The 27094-nt window shown below is 46.9% G+C and overlaps 2 protein-coding genes across 2 annotated transcripts in view; both read left to right on the top strand.

Moving 5' to 3' along the window:
* LOC139250064 (zinc finger protein 239-like) overlaps positions 1–27094 on the top strand; it is a 307496-nt gene that overhangs the window by 160957 nt on the left and 119445 nt on the right. The gene's annotated exons all lie outside the window — the stretch shown is intronic.
* LOC139250068 (zinc finger protein 850-like) overlaps positions 1–27094 on the top strand; it is a 96845-nt gene that overhangs the window by 34753 nt on the left and 34998 nt on the right. The window contains exon 3 of the mRNA XM_070872648.1: positions 5197–5782. Coding sequence (XP_070728749.1) covers positions 5197–5782 — 586 coding nt within the window. The remainder of the gene's footprint in view (positions 1–5196; positions 5783–27094) is intronic.

Here is a 27094-nt window from a genome sequence, read left to right as displayed (position 1 = left end):
ATATATTCAAGAGGGAGTTACATATGGCCCTTACGGCTAAGGGGATCAAGGGATATGGAGAGAAAGCAGGAAAGGGTTACTGAGGGAATGATCAGCCATGATCTTATTGAATGGTGGTGCAGGCGCGAAGGGCCGAATGGCCTACTCCTGCACCTATTTTCTATGTTTCTATGAGTGTGTCAGTATTTACAGGGGATCCCCGGGAGTGTGTCAGTATTTACAGGCGATCCCCGGGAGTGTGCCCGTATTTACAAGGATCCCCGATAGTGTGTCGGTATTCATAGAGGGTTCCCGTGAGTGTGTCAGTACTTAACTGGGGGTCCCCGGGAGTGTCTCAGATTTGACAGAGGGGCCCCAGGGGTGTGTCAGTATTTACAGGGATTCCCGTTAGTGTGTCGGTATTTACAGGGGGTCCCTGGGAGTTGTCAGTATTTATCGAGAGTTCCCGGGAGTGTGTCAGCATGTACGGGGGTGTCTGTATTTACAGGTAGTCCCCGGGAGTGTATCAGTATTTACAGGGTGTCCCCAGGAGTGTGTCTGTATTTACAAGGGGTCCCTGTGAGTGTGTCAATGTTTATGGGGGTCCCCGGGAGTGTGGCAGTATTTACTGTGGATCCCCGGGGAATATGTCAGTATGTTCAGGGGTTATCCCATGGAGTGTGTCAGTATTTACAGGGGGTCCTCGGGATTGTGTCGGTTTTTACTGGGAGCTCCCGGGAGTGTGTCAGTGTTTACAGGGGCTCCTTGGGAGTGTGTCAGTGTTTACAGGGGATCTCCAGGGAATGCGTCAGTATCTACAGGAGGTGTCACAGGGGATGCGTCAGTATTTACAGGGGGTCCTCGGGAGTGTGTCAGTGTTTACAGGGGATCCCCAGGGAATGTGTCAGTATCTAGAGGAGGTGTCCCAGGGAGTGTGTCAGTATTTACAGGGGGTCCTCGGGATTGTGTCGTTTTTTTACTGGGAGTTCCCGCGAGTGTGTCAGTGTTTGCAGCGGGTATCGCGGAGTGTGTCAGTAATAAAAGGGTGTCGACAGGAGTGTGCCCATATTTACAAGGACGCCCGATAGTGTGTTAGTATTTACAAGTAGTCGCCAGGATTGTGTCAGTATTTACAGGAAATTCCCAGGAGTGTGTCTATATTTACAGCGGGTCTCCAGGAGTGTGTCAGTGTTTACGGGAGTCCCCAGGGGTGTGCCCGTATTTAGAAGGACCCCCAATGATGTGTCTGTATTTACAGGGGCCCCAGGAATGTGTCTGTATTTACACGGGGCCCACGGGAGTGTGCCAGTGTTTACCGGGGGTATCCAGGAGTGTATCGGTATTTACAGGAAGTCCCCGGGAGTGTGTCAGTATTTATAGGGGGTCCCCAGGAATGTGTCTGTATTTACACGGGTCCCCCGGGAGTGTTTACCGGGGGTATCCAGGAGTGTATCTGTATTTACAGGTAGTCCCCGGGAGTGTGTCAGTATTTCTTGGGGGTCCCCAGGAATGTGTCTGTATTTACAAGGGGTCCCTAGGAATGTGTCTGTATTTTACAGGGGCTCCCTGGGAGTGTCCATATTTACAGGAGTCCCTGGGAGTGTCAGTTTTTGCAGGGTGTCTCCGGGGAGTGTGTAAGTAGCACAGGGAGTCCCTGGGAGTGTGTCAGTATTTCCAGGGAGTTCCCGTGGAGTGTGTCGGTCTTTACAGGGAGACCCGGGGAGTGTGTAGGTATTTACTTGGTGACTGAGGTGAACTCGCCCCAGATGTTGGGGTAACCCTCTGCTGGCTTTGAGCCCGGGCTGGGCCCAAGGACACGGGAGTGACATCTAGCCTGACATCTGTAAAAGATCGGACAGAGACTGGTGTCATAGAGGAGTCAGCAATAAATGTCTTCCTTCAACTAACCCCTGATATTCTCCAATAATGTTCCAAGATCTCCTCTTTTTCGAGGCAATGACCCCCACACTGGGATGTCAGGTTTTGCTGACGAGCTATTCGCCTGTGAGGGGCTTCGCAACCACCTAAACACTGCCTCTCCTGCACACAGGCTCTATGCACACTCCATACATGCTTACCCCCTCACAAGGGTCATAGAATCATAGAAATTTACAACACACAATGAATTCATTTTGGCCCATCATGTCCACGCCGGCCGACAGAGTTATCCAGCTAAATCCCGTTTTTCTGCCCTTGGTCCGTAGCCCTGTAGGTTACGGCATTTCAAGTGCACATCCAAGCACTTTTTAAATGTGGTGAGGGTTTCTGCCTCTACCACCTTTTCTGGCAGTGAGTTCCAGACCCCCACAACCCTCTGTGTGAAGAAATTTCCCCTCAAATCCCCTCTAATCCTCCTGCCAATTACTTTAAATCTATGCCGAATGGTTGTTGACCCTCTTCACTCTATCTAGGCCCCTCTTAATTTTATACACATCAGAAAAGTCTCCCCTCAGCCTCCTCTGTTCCAAAGAAAACCAACCCAGCCTATCCAATCGTTCCTCATAGCTAAAATTCTGCAATCCAGGGCATCATCCTTATAAATCTCCTCTGTGCAATGACATCTTCCCTGTAATGTGACCAGAACTGATCGCAATATTCTAGCTGTGGCTTAACTCGTGTTCTACATAGTTCAAGCATAACCTCCCTGCTCTTGAATTCTTGGGCCGTTGGACAGCGAGTAGGAACAGCGATCCCGGCTGATTTGCAAACCCCATCACCCCCAGCCCAGCCCCGGGACATCAAGCTCCAATCATGTCCCTATTCCTGCACACCGGCCGAGATCAGGTTAACTCAGACGGGGCCAGGGATGGAGACTGGGCCTTCCCTGCGAGCGCTGTGTGGACAGGTCCCACGCGTATCCCCTCCTCCCCCTCCGCCAGTACCTGCGTTGCTATCTTGCTGGGCTGGGGGGCAGGGTCAGGGTGACCCGAGCGGGCAAACCATTTGACGAGGGGTCAGGGGTGGTGACCTTACTGCCAGGCGGAGGCAGGAGTAGGACGTGACCTCCGGTTCCTCCTGTAGCCCGTGGCCTCGATCTGTCCCACTTTTTAATGTTCTGAAACGCCAGCATAGAAAGATCCCACAATCAGAGCGCGCCCTCAGCTCCATTTACCCGCCCTTCACAGAAACAGGCCATTCGGCCCAACCAGTCTCTGCTAATTGCAGCCTTCTCCCCTTAACCGAGCACAGTCCAGGAGTGAAACTGTGAAGCCTCCCCAGGTCGGTCAGCTCCATGCTATACTGGGCGGGGGCGGGGGGTAGGGGGGGAAACTGAAGGGGGTGATATTAACAACAAGGGGTTGTTGCATTTCCACCGTCAAACTGTAGCTCCGCCCCCTCTCCTTGTAGCCCCTCCCCCTTGGCACCTCCAACTAGCCCCGCCCCCTATAGTTCCCCCCCCACACGTAGCTCCTCTTGTACCCCGCCCCCTGTGGCCCCCTCCCCCTGCAGCCCCGCCCACCGCCAGCGGGACCCACAGAGCCGCCTCTCTCCCGCTCGCTGTCCCCGGGGCCTCCGCTCCGACTTTGTCCGCGCGGCCCAGCCTCGCCGTCGCTCCTGGCAACCCTCACTTCCGGTCAGCGGCTGACGGACCTGCCCCGTCTCCCTTGGCAACTGCGGAGAGAACTTTAAAAACCGCGATTAATTCATGAAAGGTTCGCAGCAGTCAGATTATTTTTATGATACGATTCTCAGCTTTATCATTTTATTATAAAATAAACAAATGCGAAGTTGTTTTTTTAATTTAAACATTGCGCCTGCGCTCTACCGACGCCTTTCTGTGACGTCAGGAGGTCATCTCACTCGAGGAGCCCAGTGCGCAGGCGTGGGCTGTATGTGGCGCATGCGCATTGTGCCATTGTTCAGAGCGGACGCGGGCTGTGAGCGGGCGGAGGCCGGACACAGTTTGGGGTTGAACGTGAAACTGCGGGGCGCAGGAGAGTAACGTACTCGACAGGTGGGCTTCATAAACACCTGGTGCACGTCGCGAACCCGGACTAAGAAACAACAGGTCTCGAGTTTGCAGCTCCCGGGCGTTTTCGCGGGAACAGGCCCAGATTGACAGTCGCCATGTTTGTAAAGGACAGTTGCAGGTTGGTGCGCGGCCATCGTGAGTCATCGCTCAATAGAGCGCATGCGTGGCCATCTTTGTGACAGAACAATGTGTGGGCGGGGCTTCAGTGTCCCAGTGAACCCAGCCAGAGTCAGCACCTTCAGGGGAGGAGAGGGAGGGGAACCAGTGAGTGCAGAACTGAACCCAGCCAGAGTCAGCACCTTCAGGGGAGGAGAGGGAGGGGAACCAGTGAGTGTAGAACTGAACCCAGCCAGAGTCAGCACCTTCAGGGGAGGGGAGGAGAGGGAGGGGAATCAGTGAGTGTAGAACTGAACCCAGCCAGAGTCAGCACCTTCAGGGGAGGGGAACCAGTGAGTGTAGAACTGAACCCAGCCAGAGTCAGCACCTTCAGGGGAGGAGAGGGAGGGGAACCAGTGAGTGTGGAACTGAACCCAGCCAGAGTCAGCACCTTCAGGGGAGGAGAGGGAGGGGAACCAGTGAGTGTAGAACTGAATCCAACCAGAGTTGGTGGTGAAAACTTATCAGAGGACAAGGTGTCTTCAGACGTGCAATGTGTTTGAATTTCAGGACAGTATGTATGGGATGGGGATTTACATCTTTGGAAGAACTAGGAGGAAAGAATGTTCCATAGAATCGAGAATTATCTATTCTGAATTTCTGTCCTGTACTTGACGTAATTATTTTTGTAAACTCCTTTTCCAGGGTATTAGAAGGGGTGGATTTGCAGACGGGGAACTCAAACCAAACATCACGTTAAGATCTGACAGAATCACTCAATTCCTCAGGACTTGAATATCATCAACCTTTGAATGCGGAAGGAGAAATGTTTGTCTCTTCTCTGAGGGAACAGATTTCAAACATCAGTGTGACTGGTAAAGCACCAAGACACACACACACACCCGAGTGAGAGTGTTCCAGTGAACTGCCTGTGGAAAGAGCTTTAAGCAGTTACACAGCCTGAAAAAACATCACACCATTCACAGCGTGGAGAAATCGTACACGTGGTCTGTGTGTGGACGAGGCTTCAACTGATTGTTCAACCTGGAGCGACACAAGGACACCGGCACCATGGAGAAACCGTGGGAATGTGGTGACTGTGGGAAGGGATTCAATTGCCCATCTGTACTGGAAATTCATCAGCGCAGTCACACTGGGGAGAGACCGTTCACCTGCTCTGTGTGTGCAAAGGGATTCACTTTGAAATCCAACCTGCTGACACACCAGCGAGTTCACACTGGAGAGAGGCCGTTCACCTGCTCCGTGTGTGGGAAGGGATTCACTCAGTCAGCCCACCTGCTGACACACCAGCGAGTTCACACTGGGGAGGGGCCGTTTACCTGCTCTGAGTGTGGGAAGGGATTTACTGTGTCATCCCGTCTGCTGGCACATCAACGAGTTCACACTGGGGAGAGACCGTTCATCTGCTCAGTGTGCGGGAAGGGATTCCATCGGTCATCCCACTTGCTGTCACATCAGCGAGTTCACACTGGGGAGAGGCCATTCAACTGCTCTGCGTGTGGCCTGGGATTCACTCAGTCATCTAACCTGCTGAAACACCAGCGAGTTCATACTGGGGAGAGGCCGTTCATCTGCTTCGTGTGTGGGAAAGGATTCATTCAATCATCCAACCTGCTGACACACCAGCAAGTTCATACTGGGGAGAGGCCATTCACCTGCCTCGTGTGTGGGAAAGGATTCACTCAGTCATCCAACCTGCTGACACACCAGCGAGTTCACAAGTGATTGCAGGGTTTGGATTCTGCTGTTATCCCAAACTGAATCATGTCCATTTTGAAAGTTCGGTTTTTTTTCTGCTGTTATTGATTACCCCTATAACACAGTTTAATATTCTGGTTATTGGACCAATTAATCAAGGACAGTCAGCATGGATTTGATAAGGGAGGGTCATGTCTGATTAACTTGATTGAATTTTTCAAGGAGGCAACCAGGAGGGTTGGTGAGGGCAAAGCATATGATGTAGTGTATATAGATTTTATCAAAGCTTTTGATAAGGTCTCGCATAGCAGACTGGTCATAAAAGTAAAAGCCCATGGGATCCAGGGCAAAGTGGCAAGTTGGATCCAAAATTGGCTCCGAGGCAGGAAGCAAAGTGTATTGGTTGATGGGTGTTTTTGTGACTGGAAAGATGTTTCCAGTGAGGTTCCGCAGGGCTCCGTACTAGGTCCCTTGCTTTTTGTGGTATACGTCAATGATCTTGAATATAGGGGGTATGATTAAGAAGTTTGCAGATGATAAAATCTGCTGTGTGGTTGATGAAGAAGAAGAAGAAAGCTGTAGACTGCAGGAAGATATCAATCAACTGGTCAGGTGGGCAGAACAGTGGCAAATGGAATTTAATCCAGAGAAGTGTGAGGTAAAGCATTTGGGGAGGGCCAACAAAGAAAGGGAATACACGTTAAATGGTAGGACATTGAGATGTGTAGAGGAACAAAGGGACCTTGGAGTGCATGTCCACAGATCCCTGAAAGTAGCAGGCTGAGACATAGACTACGAGAGCAGGGGGGTTATGCTTGAACAGTATAAAACACTGGTTAGGCCACAGCTGGAGTACTGCGTGAGTTCTGGTCGCCGCATTACAGGAAGGATGTGATTGCACTGGAGAGGGTACAGAGTAGATTTACAAGGGTGTTGCCGAGAGTGGAGAATCTTAGCTATGAGGACTGATTGGTTAGACTGGATTTTTTTCCCTTGGAACAGAGGAGGCTGAGGGGAGACCTCATTGAGGTGTATAAAATAATGAGGGGCCTAGATACAGTGGATATAGGAAGGCCCAATTTCCCTTAGCGGAGGGGGTCAACAGCCACGTGGCATGAATTTAAAGTAATTGGTAGAAGGTTCAGGGGGATTTGAAGGGAAATTTATTGAGTAGGTTGTGGGGGAGGCAGAAACCCTCACCACATTTAAAAAGTACTTGGATGTCCATCTGAAGTACCATAACCTGCAGGATTATGGACCTAGAGCTGGAAAGTTTGATTATGCCGGATAGCCTCTTGTTGGCCGGCATGGACACAATGGGCGGAAATGGCCTCCTTCCATGCTATGAACTTCTATGATTCTAAAATCAATGTGAAATGGGTCAGATAAAAATAATGCTGATTTGTATTTGCATCCATACTTAACTCTTTTTAAAGAGTTTTCTTCAAACACTGAAAGCTGCAACAAATGGAGCTAAACTTTGTTAAACAATTGATAATAAAATGAAATTAATCAGCAAGGTTGGTTTTGGATTTCTCTCGGATGGAGCTGAACATGATTTGCCTTGAAATGCCGCTGGTGTCCAGTAGGTGACGCTGTCTCACCAATTAACTCCGACTGAGAGATGCGAGACTGGCCTCTAGAGCAGGAGGAATGTGGGCAGCTCCGGGTCAGACACTGAACATACTGCACCCCTCAGGGACATCACACACTGTCCTCCATGGAGCAACTCGGGGTCAGCCACTGAACTCACTCACCCCACAGGGACATCACACACTGCCCCTTCCCTGGAGCAAATCGGTATAGGGTTAAGCAGATTAGAACATTAAGTGCGTGGCTCAAAGATTGGTGTGGGAGGCATGAGTTTTGCTTTACTGGCACTGGCATCAGCACTGGGTAAAGAGGGAGCGATTCTGTTAGGATGGGTTCCACTTGATCTGGGCTAGAACCAGTGTCCTGGTGAATCGAATAACTAGGGCAGTAAACAGGGCTTTCAACTAATGAAGGTTGCAAGGGTGGGGGGATTCAGAAAAGTGTACAGCACAGTTTAGATATAGAGATAAAGCAACAAGAGACATGTCAAGGCTCCAGAGCAGAGTTTTGGGTAAAATAAGCAGAGTGGGTCAGGAAGGGACAGAGCGTAACAAAGGTAATAGGACATTACTGACTCAGGAGACATCAGGGAAAAATAGAATAAAAGTCCAAGCTAAAGGCACTATCTCTGAATGCATGATGTATTCGCAATAAAATAGATGATTTAATAGCGCAGATAGAAATTAATAGGTTTGATCTAATAGCTATTACGGAGATGTCGTTGCAAAATGACCACGGTTGGGAAATAAATATTCCAGGATACATAACTTTTAGAAGAGATAGAAAAATGGAAAAGGAGGAGGGGTAGCCCTGATATTAAAGGATGGGATAAAGACAGTAGAGGGAAAGGATCTTAGCTCGGAAAATCAAGAAGTAAAATCAGTTTGGGTGGAGCTAAGAAACAGTAAGGTGCAGAAAACATTTGGCGTTCTTCATAGGCCCCCAAACTACAGTGGCACTGTATAAATCATGAAATTAGAGGTGCATGTAATAAAGGTGATACAATAATTATGGGGGACTTTATTCTGCATATAGACTGGGAAAACCAAATTTGCAGTTATTGTATGGAGGACGAATTCATGGAAGGTATACAAGATGGTTTTCTAGATCAGTATGTTGAGGACCCAACTAGAGAACTGGCTATTTTTGATCTAGTATTGTGCAATAAGAAAGGGTTAATTAAGAACCTTGCAATAAAGGGGTCCTTAGGGAAGAGTGACCATAATATGATAGAATTTTATATTATGTTTGAAAGTGATTTAGTTAAATCCGAAACTAGGGTTTAAATCTACACAAATTAAACTATGTAGGCAAGGGGGGAGTGTTGGTTAAAGTAGACTGGGAAACTACAATAAAAGGTATGATAGTAGAAAAGCAATGGCTAGCATTTAAAGAATTAATACATAATTTACAACAAACATACATTCATTTAAGGCATGAAAACCCCACAGGAATAGCGGTCCAACCATGGTCAACAAGAGAAGTTGAAGATAGTATTAGATCAAAGGAATATTCTGATAATGTTGCCAAAAAGAGCAGTAAGCCTGATGATTGGGAAGATTATAGAATTCACCAAAGGATGACCAACAAATTCCTAAAGAAAAGGATAAAAGAATATGAGAATAAAATAACGAGAGACAAAAAAACAGACCGCAAAAGCTTCTATAGGTATATAAAAAGGAATAGATTAGCAAAAGTAAATGTGCATCCCCTACAGGCTCAGACATGACAAATTATAATGGGAAACAATGAAATGGCAGGGAAATTAAACGCATACTTTGTGTCTGTCCTCATGGAAATAGACGCAAAAAACTTGCTGGAACTACTGAAGAACCACGGCTTTAGAGAGAATGAGGAACTGAAAGAAGTTAGTAATAGTAAAAAAAATGGTACTGGAGAAATTAATGGGGCAGAAAGCCAATATATCCCCTGGACCCGATGGCCTACATCCTAGGGTATTGAAAAAGGTAACTATAGAAATAGTGGATGCATTGGTTGCCATCTTCCAAAATTCCATAGATTCTAGAACAGTTTCCGTGGATTGGAAGGTAGTAAATGTAACTGAGCTATCTAAGAATGGAGAGTTAAAATAGGGAACTAGAGACAAGTTAGCCTGACATCAGTCGTAAAGGAAAATGCTAGATTCCATAATTAAGGATGTGATAACAGGCACGTAGAAAATAACAAGATTGGGCAGTCAATACAGCTTAAGGAAAGGGAAATCATGTTTGACAAATCTGTTAAGAGTTTTTTGAGATTGTAACTAGCAGAATAGGTAAGGGGGAACCAGTGGATGTGGTGTATTTGGATTCAGAAAGGATTCGATAAGGTGCCACATGAGGTTATTAAATTACGGCTCATGGGATTGGGGGTAATATACAAGCATGGATTGAGGATTGGTTAATAAACAGAAAACAGAGTAGGAATAAATGGTTAATTTTCAGGTTTGCAGGCTGTATCTGGTGGGGCACCACAAGAATTGGTGCTTGGGCCTCAGCTATTCACAATATACATCAATGATTTGGATGAGAGGACCAAATGTTATATATCCAAGTTTGCTGATTATACAAAGCTAGATGGCAATGCAAGTTGTGAGGAGGATGCAAAGAGGCTTCAAGGGGATATAGAGAAGGTAAGTGAGTGGACTGGAACATGATGAATGGAATATAATGTAGAGAACTGTGAAGATATTCACATTGGTAGGAAAAATAGAAAAGCAGAGTATTTTTTAAATGGTGAGAGAAGTTGGTGTTCATAGGGATCTGGGTGTCCTTATAGAAGAATCACTGAAAGTTAAATTGCAGGTACAACAATCAATTAAGAGAACAAATGGTATGTTGGCCTTTATTACAAGATGATTTAAGTAAAACATAAACGCGTCTTACTACAATTATATAGGGCCTTGGTGAGACCACATCTGGAGCATTGTCTACAGCCATAGAGAGAGTGCTACGAATATTCACCAGACTGGTTCCTGGGATGGGGTATTGTCCTATGAGGAGAGATTGGGTAGTCTACAGTTTAGAACAATGAGAGGTAATCTCTTTGAAACCTGCAACATTCTTACAGGGCTTGATAGGGTAAATGCAGGGAGTCTAGAATAAGGGGTCGGCAATTTAAGACTGAGATGAGGAGAAATTTCTTCACTCAGAGGGTGGTGAATCTTTGGCATTTCCTGCCCCAGAGGGCTATGGAAGTTCAGTCTTTGTGTATATTCAAGACAGACATCGATACATTTCGATGCTGATATCGATGGCGGACTGGTTCATTGGAGATGTCCAGCTGTATCATAAGAAAATAAGAAATAGGAGCAAGAGTAGGCCATTTGGCCCATTGAGCCTGCTCCACCACTCAATAAGATCATGGCTGATCTGATCATGGACTCAGTTCTACTTCCCTGCCCGCTAAGGAAATCAAGGAGTATGGTGATAATGCAGGAAAGTAGAGTTGAGGTAGATGATCAGCCATGATCTCATTGAATAGCGGAGCAGACTCGAGGGGCCAAACGGCCTACTCCTGCTCCTATTTCTATGTTCTTATGGTGACAGTAAGTAACAGGATAGGTAAAGTCGAACTGCAGGTGTACAGATACAACTAAGGGATCAGTCTGCCCAGTGACGAGAGGACACTTGACTTATGAGGAAAGGTTGAGTAGGTTGGGCCTATACACATTGGAGTTCAGAAGAGTGAGAGGTGATCTTATCGAAACATATGAGATAATGAGGGGTCTCGACAAGGTGGATGCAGAAAGGATATTTCCACTCATAGGGGAAACTAAAACGAGGGAACATAGACTCAGAATAAGGGGCCGCCTATTTAAAACTGAGATGAGGAGGAATTTCTTCTCTCAGAGGGTTGTAAATCTGTGGAATTCTCTGCCCCAGAGAGCTGTGGAGGCTGGGTCTTTGAATATATTTAAGGCAGAGATAGACAGATTTTTAAGCGATAAGGGAATAAAGGTTGATAGGGAGCGGGCAGGAAAGTGGAACTGAGTCCATGATCAGATCAGCCATGATCTTATTGAATGGTGGAGCAGGCTCGATGGGCCGAATGGCCCGATCATGCTCTTATTTCTTATGTTCTTATTTTCTTATGACTCAGCTGGATATCTCCAATGATTCAGTCTGCCATCGACATCAGCATCGTGCTGGATCAATTGCTAAAAATGGTTACTCATTGGTTAACTGCCAAAAATGGAAAACAAATGCTATAGCTCATTATGAAATAGTCTGTGCCTGGTTCTATGCAGAGCTGCAGTTCCCCACCTCCATTATATGAAGAGAGCTCGATGTGATCTAACCGAGCACTTTGAGCCTTATTGATGCCACGATAGAAACAGTCTGTAATTTCTCGAGAGCTGAAATATGGAAGGAGAAAGATCTGGCTCTTTCTATTTCTCTGTGTATCGTCCTCCATCTTTCCTCAACCCCTCTGCCCCCTTCTCCCTCTCTATCTGTTTGTCTGTTTGGGTTTTGTTCTTTTTTCTGATCAGCCAGCCCTCTCTGTGACAGTCATCCACTTTCTATCCTTCTGTCCCTCTCCTCATTTCCTCATTTCCTCATTTCTCTCTATGGTCTCTCCCTGGCGCACAGACCCTCCCTCTCTAACGCAGCCAAAGCATGTCACAGTCCCTAAAAAAGGCAATGTCAGGGCGGTGAAGGATCTTCTTATTCATTAATGGAATAAGGACATCGCTGGCAAGATCAGCCTTTCCTAAATGCCTTTGAGAAGATGGTGGTGAGCCACTTCCTTGAACAACTGCAGTCCGTTTAGTGAATATATTCCCGCAGTACTGTTAGATAGGGAGAGATAGAATTGTGAACCAGTGACGATGAAGGAATGGCGATATATTACCAACTCACGATGGTGTGTAACTTGGAGGGGAACTTGGAGATGGTGGTTTTCCCATGCGCCTGCTGCCCTTGTCCGTCTAGTTGCTGGAAACCTTGGCGAGTTTCTGTATCTTGTAGATGGTACACACTGCAGCCACGATGCGCCGGTGCAATGTTACCGAATAGACAAAAACCGGTCTGTTAAAACATATAAACAACACCCAACAACAATCCCAGTTTATAACGGTTCACATTAAGGACACACATGAGATAATAATAAGGCGTTGTTGTGTGTATTGTATCACATTATAATACCAGAGACCCGGAGAGTTTGGAAGGAACTTGATGAATGGTCTGAGAATAATTGTGTTATGGGCAGGAGATTGAGTGACCAATGGCTGTGCTCCTGGAAGTGCAAATACATCCCGCTCGTACAGCTGTGCGAGGCAGAGGAAACAGACAGAAGGGCGGATATAGAATGACAGACTTTCCAATCTGGTGTCCATTCCATTATAACCATGTACCGCGACCTCTGCTGCAGACCCGGGATCACAGGATGGGGAAAATAACAACCATGGCAAAGAAATGAAGGGACACCTTATCAGTGAACTCCTGGTAAACTAGGGGAGTGAGTAGGAGCTGGAACTTCAAATAGAGAAATACCACTAATTAAAAAGGGTTAGGTTCCAGAACTTACTGTTTATAGAGTTAAATCTGTGAGGCTAAGGACACAGAAGTAAAACTGTGAATGAGGCCTTGATGGTTGTGACGGCTCCCGCGAGACGCCATAGTGGATCCCAGCAGAGGACCCGGCTGTAGATCTCCACAGACCATGTAGGGAGTGCAAGATACTGAAGGATTCTATCACGGCACTTTAAAGAGAGGAAACATTCCCGATAAACCATTATACACAAAGGGATAGTCCCAGAGATTCAGAACACATTGGAACAGCTCTTGGAGTCTGTCCACAGGTAAATGGGACCTTGAGGTCCAGTGTCAATTGGTGGAAATTCAGCGCCAGGATCAATTGCTCTGAGACTCTCTTCCCCGAATTCACTGATCTCCGGCCAGTCTGAGCAAAGCCGGGCCTCTCCCCGCCATGGGCCAGTGATTCCAGCAGAGGATGGTTTGTAAAGTTAGCTCATACCTCATCTGGGAGTGCGTGATCCTTACATGTACAGAGATTACTGTCTATTGTGTGCTTCATTGGATGGTGTCAGAGGAGTTGCAGACTGTTTTGGCCACATGCTGCATCTAAGTTCGTTCTGCTTCATGAACGACTACACAGTGAGATTTACTCTGTACCTAACCCCTGTCTATCTGCCCTGGATGTTTTTGATGTGACTATATCTTAAACGTGCTGTTTCTGACCTGGGAGTGATTTATGGGGCAGTATAGAGGCAGCTTTACGCTGTATCTAGCCCGTGCTGTACCTGCCCTGGGAGTGTTTGATAGGAGTTTCTAGAGGGACCTTTACCTGACCTGGGAGGGTTTCACGGGACAGATTAGAGGGAGCTTTACCCAGTATCTATCTGGTGCTGGACTTGACGTGGGAGTGTTTTATGGCCACATTAAACAAGCTTTACACTGTATCTAACACGTACTGTACCTGACCTGGGAGTGTTTGATGCACAGTTTAAATATGCTTTACACTGTAAGTAAGCCAAGCTGTACGTGACCTGGGAGTGTTTGATGGGACAGTGTAGAGCAGTGGTGGGCAAAATACGACCCGTGGGCCATATCCGCCAACTCATTCCATCCGACCGCTGGATGGGACAGAAATAGAGCGCGAGCCGGAGCTCGAGCTGTACATTCGTCTATCCACTTTCACTTCGCATGGGTCAGAGACAGACCCGAACTGCAGCCAAGAAAAAACCATAGTAATACTTCATTCAAATTAATAATTCGCAAAATCGATTCTCCCCGGCCCGATTAAAAGGATCTGTTCCGTGAGTCTGGGCCCCAATGGCGGACGTGTGTACCCAGAAAGCACTGCGTGCTACAATATGCCCTATCCATTTTAGAGTGGTGTCATGGCTGCTCATCTCCACAACTCTTTTACCGAAGAAAGTGACCGGTGCTGCATCTTTCCTCTCCCTGTATGATGGTAGGGGAGTTCTCATCTGCAGCGGCATTAGTAATCTTTGCAGAGGGGTATATGGATGAGTGAGTTGGGATTTCACAGCGCTGATTTACAGAGACCAGAAGATACCACAACATCTTCAATTTTTATCTTTGATTCATTTCTAGGCGGTATCGACTACATGTGTATGTAAGATAGCATCTGACTACTATCTGAATTTATATTTATGCAATGTTCATGTTTATCAAATGTTCCCTCTACTTTTGTTTCACGCACGGTCCCTTTAAATTTGCTGCTCAGCCACTCGGCAGCCGCACATGCGCAGTGTCTCTTCCAGCGGCAGGAACTGGGGAGTGGCCTGCGCGGGACCGCGCGATTGTTGCGTGACCGTGCGGCCACGCGCGTTAGGGCCAACATTGGTGGGCGGCCCTCAACACCTCAACAAAACTTGTTACTTGGCCCTGCAGCCCAAATAATTGCCCACTCCAGGTCTAGGTGACGGAAGCCATGACGAGTTGCTGCATCTTGTAAATGGTACACACTGCAGCCACGGTGCGCAGGTGCAATGTTACCGAATAGACAAAAACAGACCTATTAACAAATATAGACAACAATCCCAGCCCCCAGGTCAGGTGTAACGCCATCTATTCTGGGTTGTAACGGTTCACATTAAGGACACATATGAGATAATAACAAGGCATTGTTGTGTGTATTGTACCACATTGTAATGCCAGAGTCCCGGAGAGTCTGGAGGGAACTTGATGAATGGTCTGTGAATAATTGTGTTATGGGCAGGAGGGTAAGAGTAACCAATGGCTGTGCTCCTGGAAGTGAAAATCCGTCCCGCTCATACAGCTGTGCGGGGCAGAGGGAACAGACAGAAGTGCGGATATAGAATAACAGACTTTCCAATCTGGTGTCCATTCCATTATAACCACATACCACGACCTCTGCTGCAGACCCGGGACCACAGGATGAGGAAACATAGAAACGTAGAAAATAGGTGCAGGAGTAGGCCATTCGGCCCTTCGTGCCTGCACCACCATTCAATAAGATCATGGCTGATCATTCACCTCACTACCCCTTTCCTGCTTTCTCTCCATAACCCTTGATCGCTTGAGCCATAAGGGCCATATCTAACTCCCACTTGTATATATCTAACGAACTGGCATCAACAACTCTCTGCAGTAGAGAATTCCACAGGTTCACAATTCTCTGAATGAAGAAGTTTATCATCATCTCAGTCCTAAATTGCTTACCCCATATCCTCAGACTGTGACCCCTGGTTCTGGACTTACTCAACATCGGGAACATTCTTCCTACATCTAACCTGTCCACTCCCGTCAGAATTTTATATGTTTCCATGAGATCCCCCCTCCCCCATTCTTCTAAACTCCAGTAAATACAGGCCTAGTCGATCCAGTCTCTCCTCATATGTCAGTCCTGCCTTCCCGGGAATCAGTCTTGTGAACCTTCCCTGCACACCCTCAATAAGAAGAACGTCCTTCCTCAGATTCGGAGTCCAAAACTGAACACAATATTCCAGGTGAGGCCGAACTAAGGCCCTGTACAACTGCAATAAAACCTCCCTGCTCCTATACTCAAAACTCCTAGCTATGAAGGCCAACATGCCATTTGCCTTCTTCACTGCCTGCTGAACCTGCATGCCAACTTTCAATGACTGATGTACCATGACACCCAGGTCTCCCTGCACCTCCCCTTTTCCTAATCTGCTGCCATTCAGATCATATTCTGCCTTCCTGTTTTTGCCACCAAAGTGTATAACCTCACATTTATCCACATTATACTGCATCTGCCACGCGTTTGCCCACTCACCGAACCTGTCCAAGTCACCCTGCATCCTTTTAGCGTTCTCCTCACAGCTCACACTGCCACCCAGCTTAGAGTCATCTGCAAACTTGGAGATATTATACTCAATCCCCTCATCCAAATCATTAATGTTTATTGTAAATAGCTGGAGTCCCAGCACTGAGCCCTGCGGTACCCCACTAGTCACTGCCTGCCATTCTGAAAAGGACCCATTTATCCCAACTCTCTGCTTCCTGTCTGCCAACCAATTCTCTATCCACACAGTACATTACCCCCAATAACATGTGCTTTAATTTTGCACATCAATCTCTTGTGTGGGACCTTGTCAAAAGCCTTTTGAAAGTCCAAATACACCACATCCACTGGTTCTCCCTTGTCCACTCTACCAGTTACATCCTCAAAAAATTCCAGAAGATTTGTCAAGCAGGATTTCCCTTTCATAATCCATGCTGACTTGGACCGATCCTGTCACTGCTTAACAGATGTGCTGCTATTTCATCTTTAATAATTGATTCCAACATTTTCCCCACTACTGATGTCAGGCTAATTGGTCTATAATTCCCCGTTTTCTCGCTCCCTCCTTTATTAAAAAGTAGTGTTACATTAGCTACCCTCCATTCCAGAGGAACTGATCCAGAGTTGATAGACTGTTGGAAAATGATCACCAATGCATCCACTATTTCTAGGTCCACTTCCTTCAGTACTCTGGCTTGCAGAATAGCACGCCCTGGGGATTTATCGGCCTTCAATACCATCAATTTCCATAACACAATTTCCTGACTAATAAGGATTTCCTTCAGTTAGAAACATAGAAACATAGAAAATAGGTGCAGGAGTAGGCCATTTGGCCCTTCGAGCCTGCACCACCATTCAATAAGATCATGGCTGATCTTTCGCCTCAGTACACCTTTCCTGCTTTCTCTCCATACCCCTTGATCCCTTTAGCCACAAGCACCACATCTAACTCACTCTTGAATATATCTAATGAACTGGCATCAACAACTCTCTGCGGTAGGGAATTCCACAGGTTAACAACTCTCTGAGTGAAGAAGTTTCTCCTCATCTCAGTCCTAAATGGCTTACTCCTTATCCTTAGACTGTGTCCCCTGGGTCTGAACTTCCCAACATCGGGAACATTCTTCCTGCATCTAACCTGTCCAGTCCCGTCAGAATTTTATATGTTTCTATGAGATCCTCTCTCATCCTTCTAAACTCCAGTGAATACAGGCCCAGTCGATCCAGTCGCTCCTCATATGTTAGACCAGCCATCCCGGGAATCAGTCTGGTAAACCTTCGCTGCACTCCTTCAATAGAAGAACGTCCTTCCTCAGATAGGAGACCAAAACTTAACACAATATTGCAGGTGAGGCTTCACCAAGGCCCTGTACAACTGCAGTAAGACCTCCCTGCTCCTATACTCAAAACTCCTAGCTATGAAGGCCAACATGCCATTTGCCTTCTTCACCGCCTGCTGAACCTGCATGCCAACTTTCAATGACTGATGTACCATGACACCCAGGTCTCCCTGCACTTCCCCTTTTCCTAATCTGCCACCATTCAGATAGTATGCTGCCTTCGTGTTTTTGGCCCCAAAGTGGATAACTTCACATTTATCCACATTAGGCTGCATCTGCCATGTATTTCCCCACTCGCCGAACCTGTCCAAGGCACCTGCAGCCTCTTGGCATCCTCCTCGCAGCTCATAACGCCACCCAGTGTAGTGCCATCTGCAAACTTTGAGATATTACACTCAATTCCTTCCTCTAAATCATTAATGTATATTGTAAAGAGCTGGGTTCCCAGCACTGAGCCCTGCGGCACCCCACTAGTCACTGCCTGCCATTCTGAAAAGGACCCATTTAGCCCGACTCTCTGCTTCCTGTCTGCCAATCAGTTCTCTATCCACATCAGTACATTACCCCCAATAACATGTGCTTTAATTTTGCACACCAATCTCTTGTGTGGGACCTTGTCAAAAGCCTTTTGAAAGTCCAAATACACCACATCCACTGGTTCTCCCTTGTCCACTCTACTAGTTACATCCTCAAAAAATTCCAGCAGATTTGTCAAGCATAATTTTCCTTTCATAAATCCATGTTGACATGGACCGATCCTGTCACCGCTTTCCAAATTCGATGTTATTTCATCTTTAATAATTGATTCCAACATTTTCCCCACTATTGATGTCAGGCTAACCAGTCTATAATTACCTGTTTTCACTCTCCCTCCTTTTTTAAAAAGAGGTGTTACATTAGCTACCGTCCAGTCCACAGGAACTGATCCAGAGTCGATAGACAGTTGGAAAATGATCACCAATGCATCCACTATATCTAGGGCCACTTCCTTAAGTCCTCTGGGATGCAGACTATCAGGCCCCGGGGGTTTATCGGCCTTCAATCCCATCAATTCCCCTAACACAATTTCCTGCCTAATAAGGATATCCTTCAGTTCCTCCTTTTCACTAGACCCTTGGTCCCCTATACTTCTGGAAGGTTATTTGTGTCTTCCTTCGTGAAGGCAGAACCAAAGTATTTGTTCAACTGGTCTGCCATTTCTTTGTTCCCCATTATAAATTCACCTGAATCTGACTGCAAGGGACCTATGTTAGTCTTCACTAATCTTCTTCTCTTCCCATATCTATAGAAGCTTTTGCAGTCAGTTTTTATGTTCCTGGCAAGTTTCCTCTCATACTCTATTTGCCCCCTCCTAATTAAACCCTTTGTACTCCTTTGCTGCATTACAAAATTCTCCCAGTCCTCAGCTTTGCTGCTTTTCCTGGCCAATTGATATGCCTCTTCTTTGGATTTAACATTATCCTTAATTTCCCTTGTTAGCCACGGTTGAGCCACCTTCCCCGTTTTATTTTTTACTCCAGACAGGGATGTACAATTGTTGAAGTCATCAATGTGATCTTTAAATGTTTGCCATTGCCTATCCACCGTCAACCCTTTAAGTATCACTCGCCAGTCTATTCTAGCCAATTCACATCTCATACCATCGAAGTTACCTTTCTTAAGTTCAGGACCCTCGTCTCTGAATTAACTGTGTCACTCTCCGTCTTAATAAGGAATTCTACCATATTATGGTCACTCTTCCCCAAAGGACCTTACACAACAAGATTGCTAATTAGTCCTTTCTCATTACACATCAGCCAGTCTAGGATGGCCAGCCCTCTAGTTGGTTCCTCAACATATTGGTCCAGAAAACCATCACTAATACACTCACGGAAATCCTCCTCCATCATATTGCTACCAGTTTGGTTAGCCCAATCTATATGTAGATTAAAGTCGCCCATGATAACTGCTGTACCTTTATTGCACACATCCCTAATTTCTTGTTTGATGCTGTCCCCAAACTCACTACTACTGTTTGGTGGTCTGTACACAACTCCCACTTGCGTTCTCTGCTCTTTGGTATTCCGCAGATCCATCCATACAGATTCCACATCATCCAAGCTAATGTCCTTCCTTACTATTGTATAAATGTCCTCTTTTCCAAGCAACGCTATCCCACCGCCTTTTCCTTTCTGTCTATCTGTCCTGAATGTTGAATACCCCTGGATGTTGAGTTCCCAGCCTTGGTCACCCTGGAGCCATGTTTCCGTGTCAATGGTATCATATTCATTCATTGCTGCCTGTGCAGTTAATTCATCTACCTTATTACGAATACTCCTCGCATTGAGGCACAGAGCCTTCAGGTTTGTCTTTTTAACACACTTTGCCCTTCTAGAATTTTGCTGTAATGTGGCTCTTTTTGATTTTTGCCTTGGGTTTCTCTGCCTTCCACTTTTACTTTTCTTCTTTCTATCTTATGCTTCTGCCCCTATTTTACTTCCCTCTGACTCCCTGCATAGGTTCCCATCCCCCTGCCACATTAGTTTAACTCCTCCACAACAGCACTAGCAAACACTCCCCCTTGGACATTGGTTGCGGTTCTGCCCAGATGCAGGCCGTCCGGTTTGTACTGGTCCCACCTCCCCCAGCACTGTTTCCAATGTCCCAGGAATTTGAATCCTCCCTTCTGCACCACTCCTCAAGCCACGTAGTCATCTGAACTATCCTACGATTCCTACTCTGACTAGCATGTGGCACTGGTAGCAATCCTGAGATTACTACCTTTGATTCCTCCTTCTCGCTAGATCCTCGGTCCCCAATATTTCCTGAAGGTTATTTGTGTCATCCTTCATGAAGACAGAACCGAAGTATTTGTTGAATTGGTCTGCCATTTCTTTGTTCCCCATTATAAATTCACCTGGTTCTGACTGCAAGGGACCTACGCTTATCTTCACTAATCTTTTTCTCTTCACATATCTATAGAAGCTTTTGCAGTCAGTTTTTATGTTCCCAGCAAGCTTCCTCTCATACTCTATTTCCCCCCTCCTAATTGCCGTTTGTCCTTCTGTGCTGAATTCTAAATTTTTCCCAGTCCTCAGGTTTGCTGCTTTTTCTGGTCAATTTATATGCCTCTTCCTTGGATTTAACACTATCCCTAATTTCCCTTGTTAGCCATCTCAAAGAAATGAAGGGACACCTGATCAGTGAACGCCTGGTAAACTAGGGGCGTGAGTAGAGCTGGAACTCCAAATAGAGAAATACCACTGATTAAAAGGGGTTAGATTCCAGAACTTACTGTCCATTGTGTTAAACCTGTGGGGCTGAGGACACAGGAGTAAAACTATGAGTGAAAGCTTGTTGGTGTGATGGCTCCCGTGAGAAAACGCACTGTATCCCAGCAGATGATCCGGCTGTAGACCCCCACAGACCATGTAGGGAGTACAAGGTATGGAAGGATTCTATCTCGGCTCTTTAAAGAGAGGAAACATTTCTGACAAACCATTATACACAAAGGGATAGTTCTAGAGATTCAGAACACATGGGAACAGCCCTTGGGGTCTGTCCACAGGTGAATGGGACCTTGAGGTCTGGTGTTGATTGATGGAAATTCAGTGCCAGCATCAATTGGTCACAGACCTTGTTCCCTGAATTCACTGATCTCCAGCCACTCTGAGCAAAGCTGAGCCGCTCCCCGCCATGGCCAGTGATTCCGGCAGGGGAATGTTCGCTTTTACAGCCTGGAGCAAAGGGCTTTCACCTGCTCACATCAGCTTCCTGAGTTTACTGGTTCCAGTCAATCTGCAATAATCTGAATCTACCCAGCATCTCCCGGGGTGTAACTTTCAAACTCTAACACTGTGCTGGGATGGCATTGTAGTATTGGCCAAAGGCAGCACATGGGCCTTAGACACAGACTCAGAGAGCCTCCCAGTACAATATAGTTACAATCCCCACACCAGCCCCATTGTGGTCTCTCTCAGGGGGATTTAGTGCCCCATTTGCAGGATCAGGATTATTTTTTGTGATGTAGGTCGATAATATAAAGAACTGACGCTGAATTTATGAAATAATAAAGCAAGAGTGTTGGAGTTTACCAATCCCAGCACAACATGTCCCCTCCGCACTGTGTGGGGAGACACGGGCCAGTCCCCGGGACTTCCTTCATGTGGACCGTGGCCACAACTGATCTAACCGGGGAGACAATGGGTTCTGCTTGATTCTAAAACACAGAACGATGGCAGCTCCAGAATGTCTGAGGATAGAGCAGGCCGTTCCTTCAACACTGGGAAACACAACCTGTGAGCTCAAATTTAATTCACAGCATTGGCGTTTGCTGAATGGAAGAATTTGTGCGTGAAAGATGATTACATTCCTTATTCCCGACTGTCAATTATGTATTATTGGATAAGATGAAATTGGAATTAGGATTAAAATGTTCTTGATAAAGATTTCGGATCATTGTTGCTAGAAATTCTGCATTAATGGAGCAGGAAGATGATTCAAGCCAGGCCTGGTGCAGATTTAATTTCACAGCAGAACTTCAGGCTGGTTCCAGGCACACTTCCTGTTCGCAGTCTCTGAGACACTGGCTCCTCACACTGGGACACTGTGTGTCCACAGTCTCACCCAGTCTCTGAGACACTGGCTCCTCACACTGGGACACTGTGTACACACAGTCTCACCCAGTCTCTGAGACACTGGCTCCTCACACTGGGACACTGTGTAACCACAGTCTCACCCAGTCTCTGAGACACTGGCTCCTATCCGCTGTCACTGTTTATATTCTTCTATCCCCCATTGCTCTCTCCCCACTTGACAGGTTGCTGTTTGTGAGGATATTTGCCTCCAGAGGTTTAGCGGGATGTCTGTTCAGTCCTGGCCATTTTATGGATGGCTAATTATCAGCAAGGCGCTGTGAGACATCTAGGCACTGGAGGCGGTGTGGGCAAGAGGCAGAGGCTGATGCTGGTGTCAAAGGGCTGAGGTTTGAGATAGACTGGGGAAACATGGGCTTCACAGACTGAAAAGGAAAGCTGGAAGGAGCTCAGAAAAAGGTGGTTATGTGGGTGGAAAAGCGGGATTCAAAACATCGCTTTGGTAAATTGTGAGAGAAGAACTCTGGGACCCGGGTTAACACTGGGAGATGATAAACTTAGGACTGATCTCAGGAATTATTCTCCCAGAGAGTGAGCAACTCTTGGAGTGGACTCCAGGAGGAGCTGGGGGTGACACTCACTACCAAGGACAACCTCCTCCCACTGAGCCTGGGCTGTGTTCTCCGCGGGCCTGCTGTCCTCAGGACCATGAGGCCGGGTGGTCCTGTGCTGTATTTCACACAGTAAGAACAAGCCGGAGTGTGTGAATGTGAGGCTTCAGTGTGTGAGGAACCGGCATCCTCAGACACTGCTGTGGTCCAGAAATTTTCACAAATGAAATGCTGCATTGCCTACGTCATTGCTGGAGTGATTTCACCACCAGATTCCACGCCCCGCCCCCACCTAAGATGGGATCCCAATATCGGGCGGTAATTGTGCTTCCACCACATGTTGGATTCGGGAAACCCAGAGAAAACTCTGCTTGGGTCATGGCGGGGTCACACAGCAGGGCGGAAATCTAATCACGGTGCACACTGGATGTCTACGAGCCAAGGGATGAAATCCAGCCCCCAGGACAGATGTTTGTCTTCCGTATTCGGGAGTAAAGTAGCGCCTACACAGAACGCACAGAGTAAAACAGAATCGAAATGGAGCAATGGAACTCGCCCAATATTCCCTCCATTCTTTTCTCTTTCCGTACCGCCCAGGCCCTATAAGGGTTGATCCGCCCTCAGGGCCTTTCCCTGCAGCTAGATCACTGCACTTGTGGCAAGCGAGGCTCCCTGGCGCCATCTACTGGTAAGGACTCAACCGCCCTTGGGCTCTTTCCCCACCGGTGGGTCACTGTACCTGCCTCGGACCGGCGCGACTCTCTGGCGCCCTCCCCTGGCCCACTGTATATTGTAAGATTGGTCTTTCCCCACCGGTGGGTCTCTGTACCTGCAGCTCTCTGGCGCCCTCCCATGGCCTGCTGTATATTGTAAGATTGGTCTTTCCCCGCCGCTGGGTCATTGTACCTATCTCGGGCCGGCGCGACTCTCTGGCGCCCTCCCCTGGCCTGCTGTATATTGTAAGATTGGTCTTTCCCCACCGGTGGGTCTCTGTACCTGCAGCTCTCTGGCGCCCTCCCATGGCCTGCTGTATATTGTAAGATTGGTCTTTCCCCGCCGCTGGGTCACTGTACCTATCTCGGGCCGGCGCGGCTCTCTGGCGCCCTCCCATGGCCTGCTGTATATTGTAAGATTGGTCTTTCCCCGCCGCTGGGTCTCTGAACCTGCCTCAGGCCGGCGCGGCTCTCTGGCGCCCTCTCCTGGCCCGCTGTATAATGTACGATTGACGGTTGAGAGCCTTTCTTTGGTCTGCTCACCACATACTCCCAACCCGACGGCCGCCGACTCAATGTCCATTTTATTTTATTGTTTGGATTGCCGGAAAGCACACAATGATTGGCTCTGAGTTTTATGGATTCACTGAACATTGGATCCTTTTGGTTCTCGTGAATGAATTGGGCACATTTCATCACGACATGTAATTGACCAATAAAATTGGAGCTGACGATTTTTTAACTCCCAGGTAGGGTTTCAGTGTCAACTCATTCTTTCGCTCTGGCAGCTGAAGGGCATGTGCTCTTTTTACAGGAAGTCGAATATTCAGCACAACCCCGCGAGCTGGAGCCGGCACCATCCAAAGGGGAAATATTCTCCACCTCTGCGGTCCTTCCCATCACGCTCCCGTTTGTGGTCATTCCTGTGTTGCAAGAGCGGGAAAATCAAGAGGCCCATAAAAGGGGCCCCGAGAGTCAGGAAGAACCAGCTGGTGCAGGAACAAAAAGTTAAAAAAAAAATCAAAATCGAAGTGTGACATCACAGCCAAGTGGGTAAATGATTGGCTGGTGGATTGGCGAGTATTTTTCTTTTTCCTTTCGGTAGGAAACCTTTGGCATTGTTGCCAAATTAAGTTAATTTAACGGTTAAGTTATGGCAGGAGAGTCCCGACCCGCGTCATGCTCCTCCTGTGCTATGTGGGAAATCAGGGATGATTCCAGTGTCCCTGACTACTATGTGTGTGGGAATTGTATCCAGCTGCAGCTCCTGACAGACTGCATTGCGGCACTGGAGCGGCACATGGAGTCACTTTGGAGCATACGCGATGCTGAGCATGTCGTGAATAGCACGTTTAGTGAGTTGGTCACACCGCAGGTAATGGTTACAAAGGCAGATAGGAAATGGGTGACCATCAGGCAGAGTAGGAAGGTAGTGCAGGGGTCCCCTGCGGTCATATCCCTCCAAAACAGATATACCACTTTGGATAATGTTGGGGGGGATGGCTCATCAGGGGAGGGCAGCAGCAGCAAAGTTCATAGCACCATGGGTGGCTCTGCTGCACAGGAGGGCAGGAAAAAGAGTGGGAGAGCTAGAGTGGTAGGGGATTCTATTGTAAGGGGAATCGATAGGCGTTTCTGTGGCTGCAATCGAGACTCCAGGATGGTATGTTGCCTCCCTGGTGCAAGGGTCAAGGATGTCTGAGTGGCTGCAGGGCATTCTGGAGGGGAGGGTGAACAGTCAGTTGCCGTGGTGCATATAGGTACCAAGGATATAGGTTAAAAAATTGGATGAGTCCTACAAGCTGAAATTATGGAGCTAGGAGGTAAATTAAAAAGTAGAACCTCAAATGTAGTAATCTCAGGATTGTTATCAGTGCCACGTGCTAGTCAGAGTAGAAATAGCAGGATAGTTAAGATGAATATGTGCCTTGAGCAATGGTGCAAGAGGGAGGGATTCAAATTCCTGGGACTTTGGAACCGGTTCTAGGGGAGGTGGGACCAGTACAAACCGGATGGTCTGCACCTGGGCAGGACCAGAACCAATGTCCTAGGAGGAGTGTTTGCTAGTGCTTTTGGGGAAGGTTTAAACTAATATAGCAGGGGGATGGGAATCTATGCAGGGAGACTGAGGGAAGTAAAATGGGAGCAGAAGCAAAAGGTAGAAAGGAGATAAGGAAAAGTGGAGGGCAGAGAAATCAAAGGCAAAAATCAAAAAGGGCCACATTACAACATCATTCTAAAAGGACAACGAGTGTTAAAAAAACAAACCTGAAGGCTCTGTGCCTCAATGCGAGGAGCATTCGTAATAAGGTGGATAAGTAACTGTGCAGATAGCTGTTAACGGATATGATGTAATTGGGATTATGGAGACATGGCTGGGAACCCAACATCCAGAGGTATTCAATATTCAGGAAGGATAGACAGAAAGGAAAAGGAGGTGGGGTAGCGTTGCTAGTTAAAGAGGAGATTAACGCAATAGTAATGAAGGACATTAGCTTGGATGATGTGGAATCTGTATGGGTAGAGCTGCGGAACAGCAAAGGGCAGAAAACGCTAGTGGGAGTTGTGTACAGACCAGCAAACAGTAGGAGTGAGGTTGGGGATGGCATCAAACAGGAAATTAGGGATGCGTGAAATAAAGGTACAGCAGTTATCATGGGTGACTTTAATTTACATATAGATTGAACTAACCAAGCTGGTAGCAATACGGTGGAGGAGGATTTCCTGGACTGTATAAGCGATGGTTTTCTACACGAATATGTCGAAGAACCAACGAGAAGGCTGGCCATCCTAGACTGGGTGTTGTGTAATGAGAGAGGATTAATTAGCAATCTTGTTGTGCGAGGCCCCTTGGCGAAGAGTGACCATAATATGGTAGAATTCTTCATTAAGATGGCGAGTGACACAGTTAATTCAGAGACTAGGGTCCTGAACTTAAAGAAAGGTAACTTTGATGGTATGAGATGCGAATTGGCAAGGATAGACTGGCGAATTATACTTAAAGGGTTGACAGTCAATAGGCAATGGCAGACATTTAAAAATCACATGGTTGAACTTCAACAATTGTACATCCCTGTCTGGCATACAAATAAAATGGGGAAGGAGGCTCAACCATGGCTAACAAGGGAAATTAGGGATAGTGTTAAATCCAAGGAAGAGGCATATAAATTGGCCAGAAAAAGCAGCAAACCTGAGGACTGGGAGAAATTTAAAATTCAGCAGAGGAGGACAAAGGATTTAATTAGGAGGGGGAAAATAGAGTATGAGAGTAAGCTTGCAGGGAACATAAAAACTGACTGCAAAAGCTTCTATAGATATGTGAAGAGAACAAGATTAGTGAAGACAAATGTAGGTCAGTATCAGGTGAATTTATAATGGGGAACAAAGAAATGGCAGACCAATTGAACAAATACTTTGGTTCTGTCTTCACTAAGGAAGACACAAATAACCTTCAGGAAATACCAGGGGACCAAGGGTCTAGTGAGAAGGAGGAACTGAAGGAAATCCTTATTAGTCTGGAAATGTTGTCAGGGAAATTGATCGGATTTCAGGCCGATAAATTCCCAGGGCCTAATAGTCTGCATCCCAGAGTACTTAAAGAAGTGGCCCTAGAAATAGTGGATGCATTGGTGGTCATTTCCCAATATTCTATATACTCTGGATCAGTTCCTATGGATTGGAGGGAGCTAATGTAACCCCACTTTTTAAAAAAGGAGGGAGAGAGAAAACAAAGAAT

This window comes from Pristiophorus japonicus, unplaced genomic scaffold (genome assembly GCF_044704955.1).
Source record: "Pristiophorus japonicus isolate sPriJap1 unplaced genomic scaffold, sPriJap1.hap1 HAP1_SCAFFOLD_343, whole genome shotgun sequence".
NCBI classification, from domain to species: domain Eukaryota; kingdom Metazoa; phylum Chordata; class Chondrichthyes; family Pristiophoridae; genus Pristiophorus; species Pristiophorus japonicus.
The sequence above is the reverse complement of the archived record's forward strand: the minus strand, read 5'-3'. Positions and strand labels throughout refer to the sequence as shown.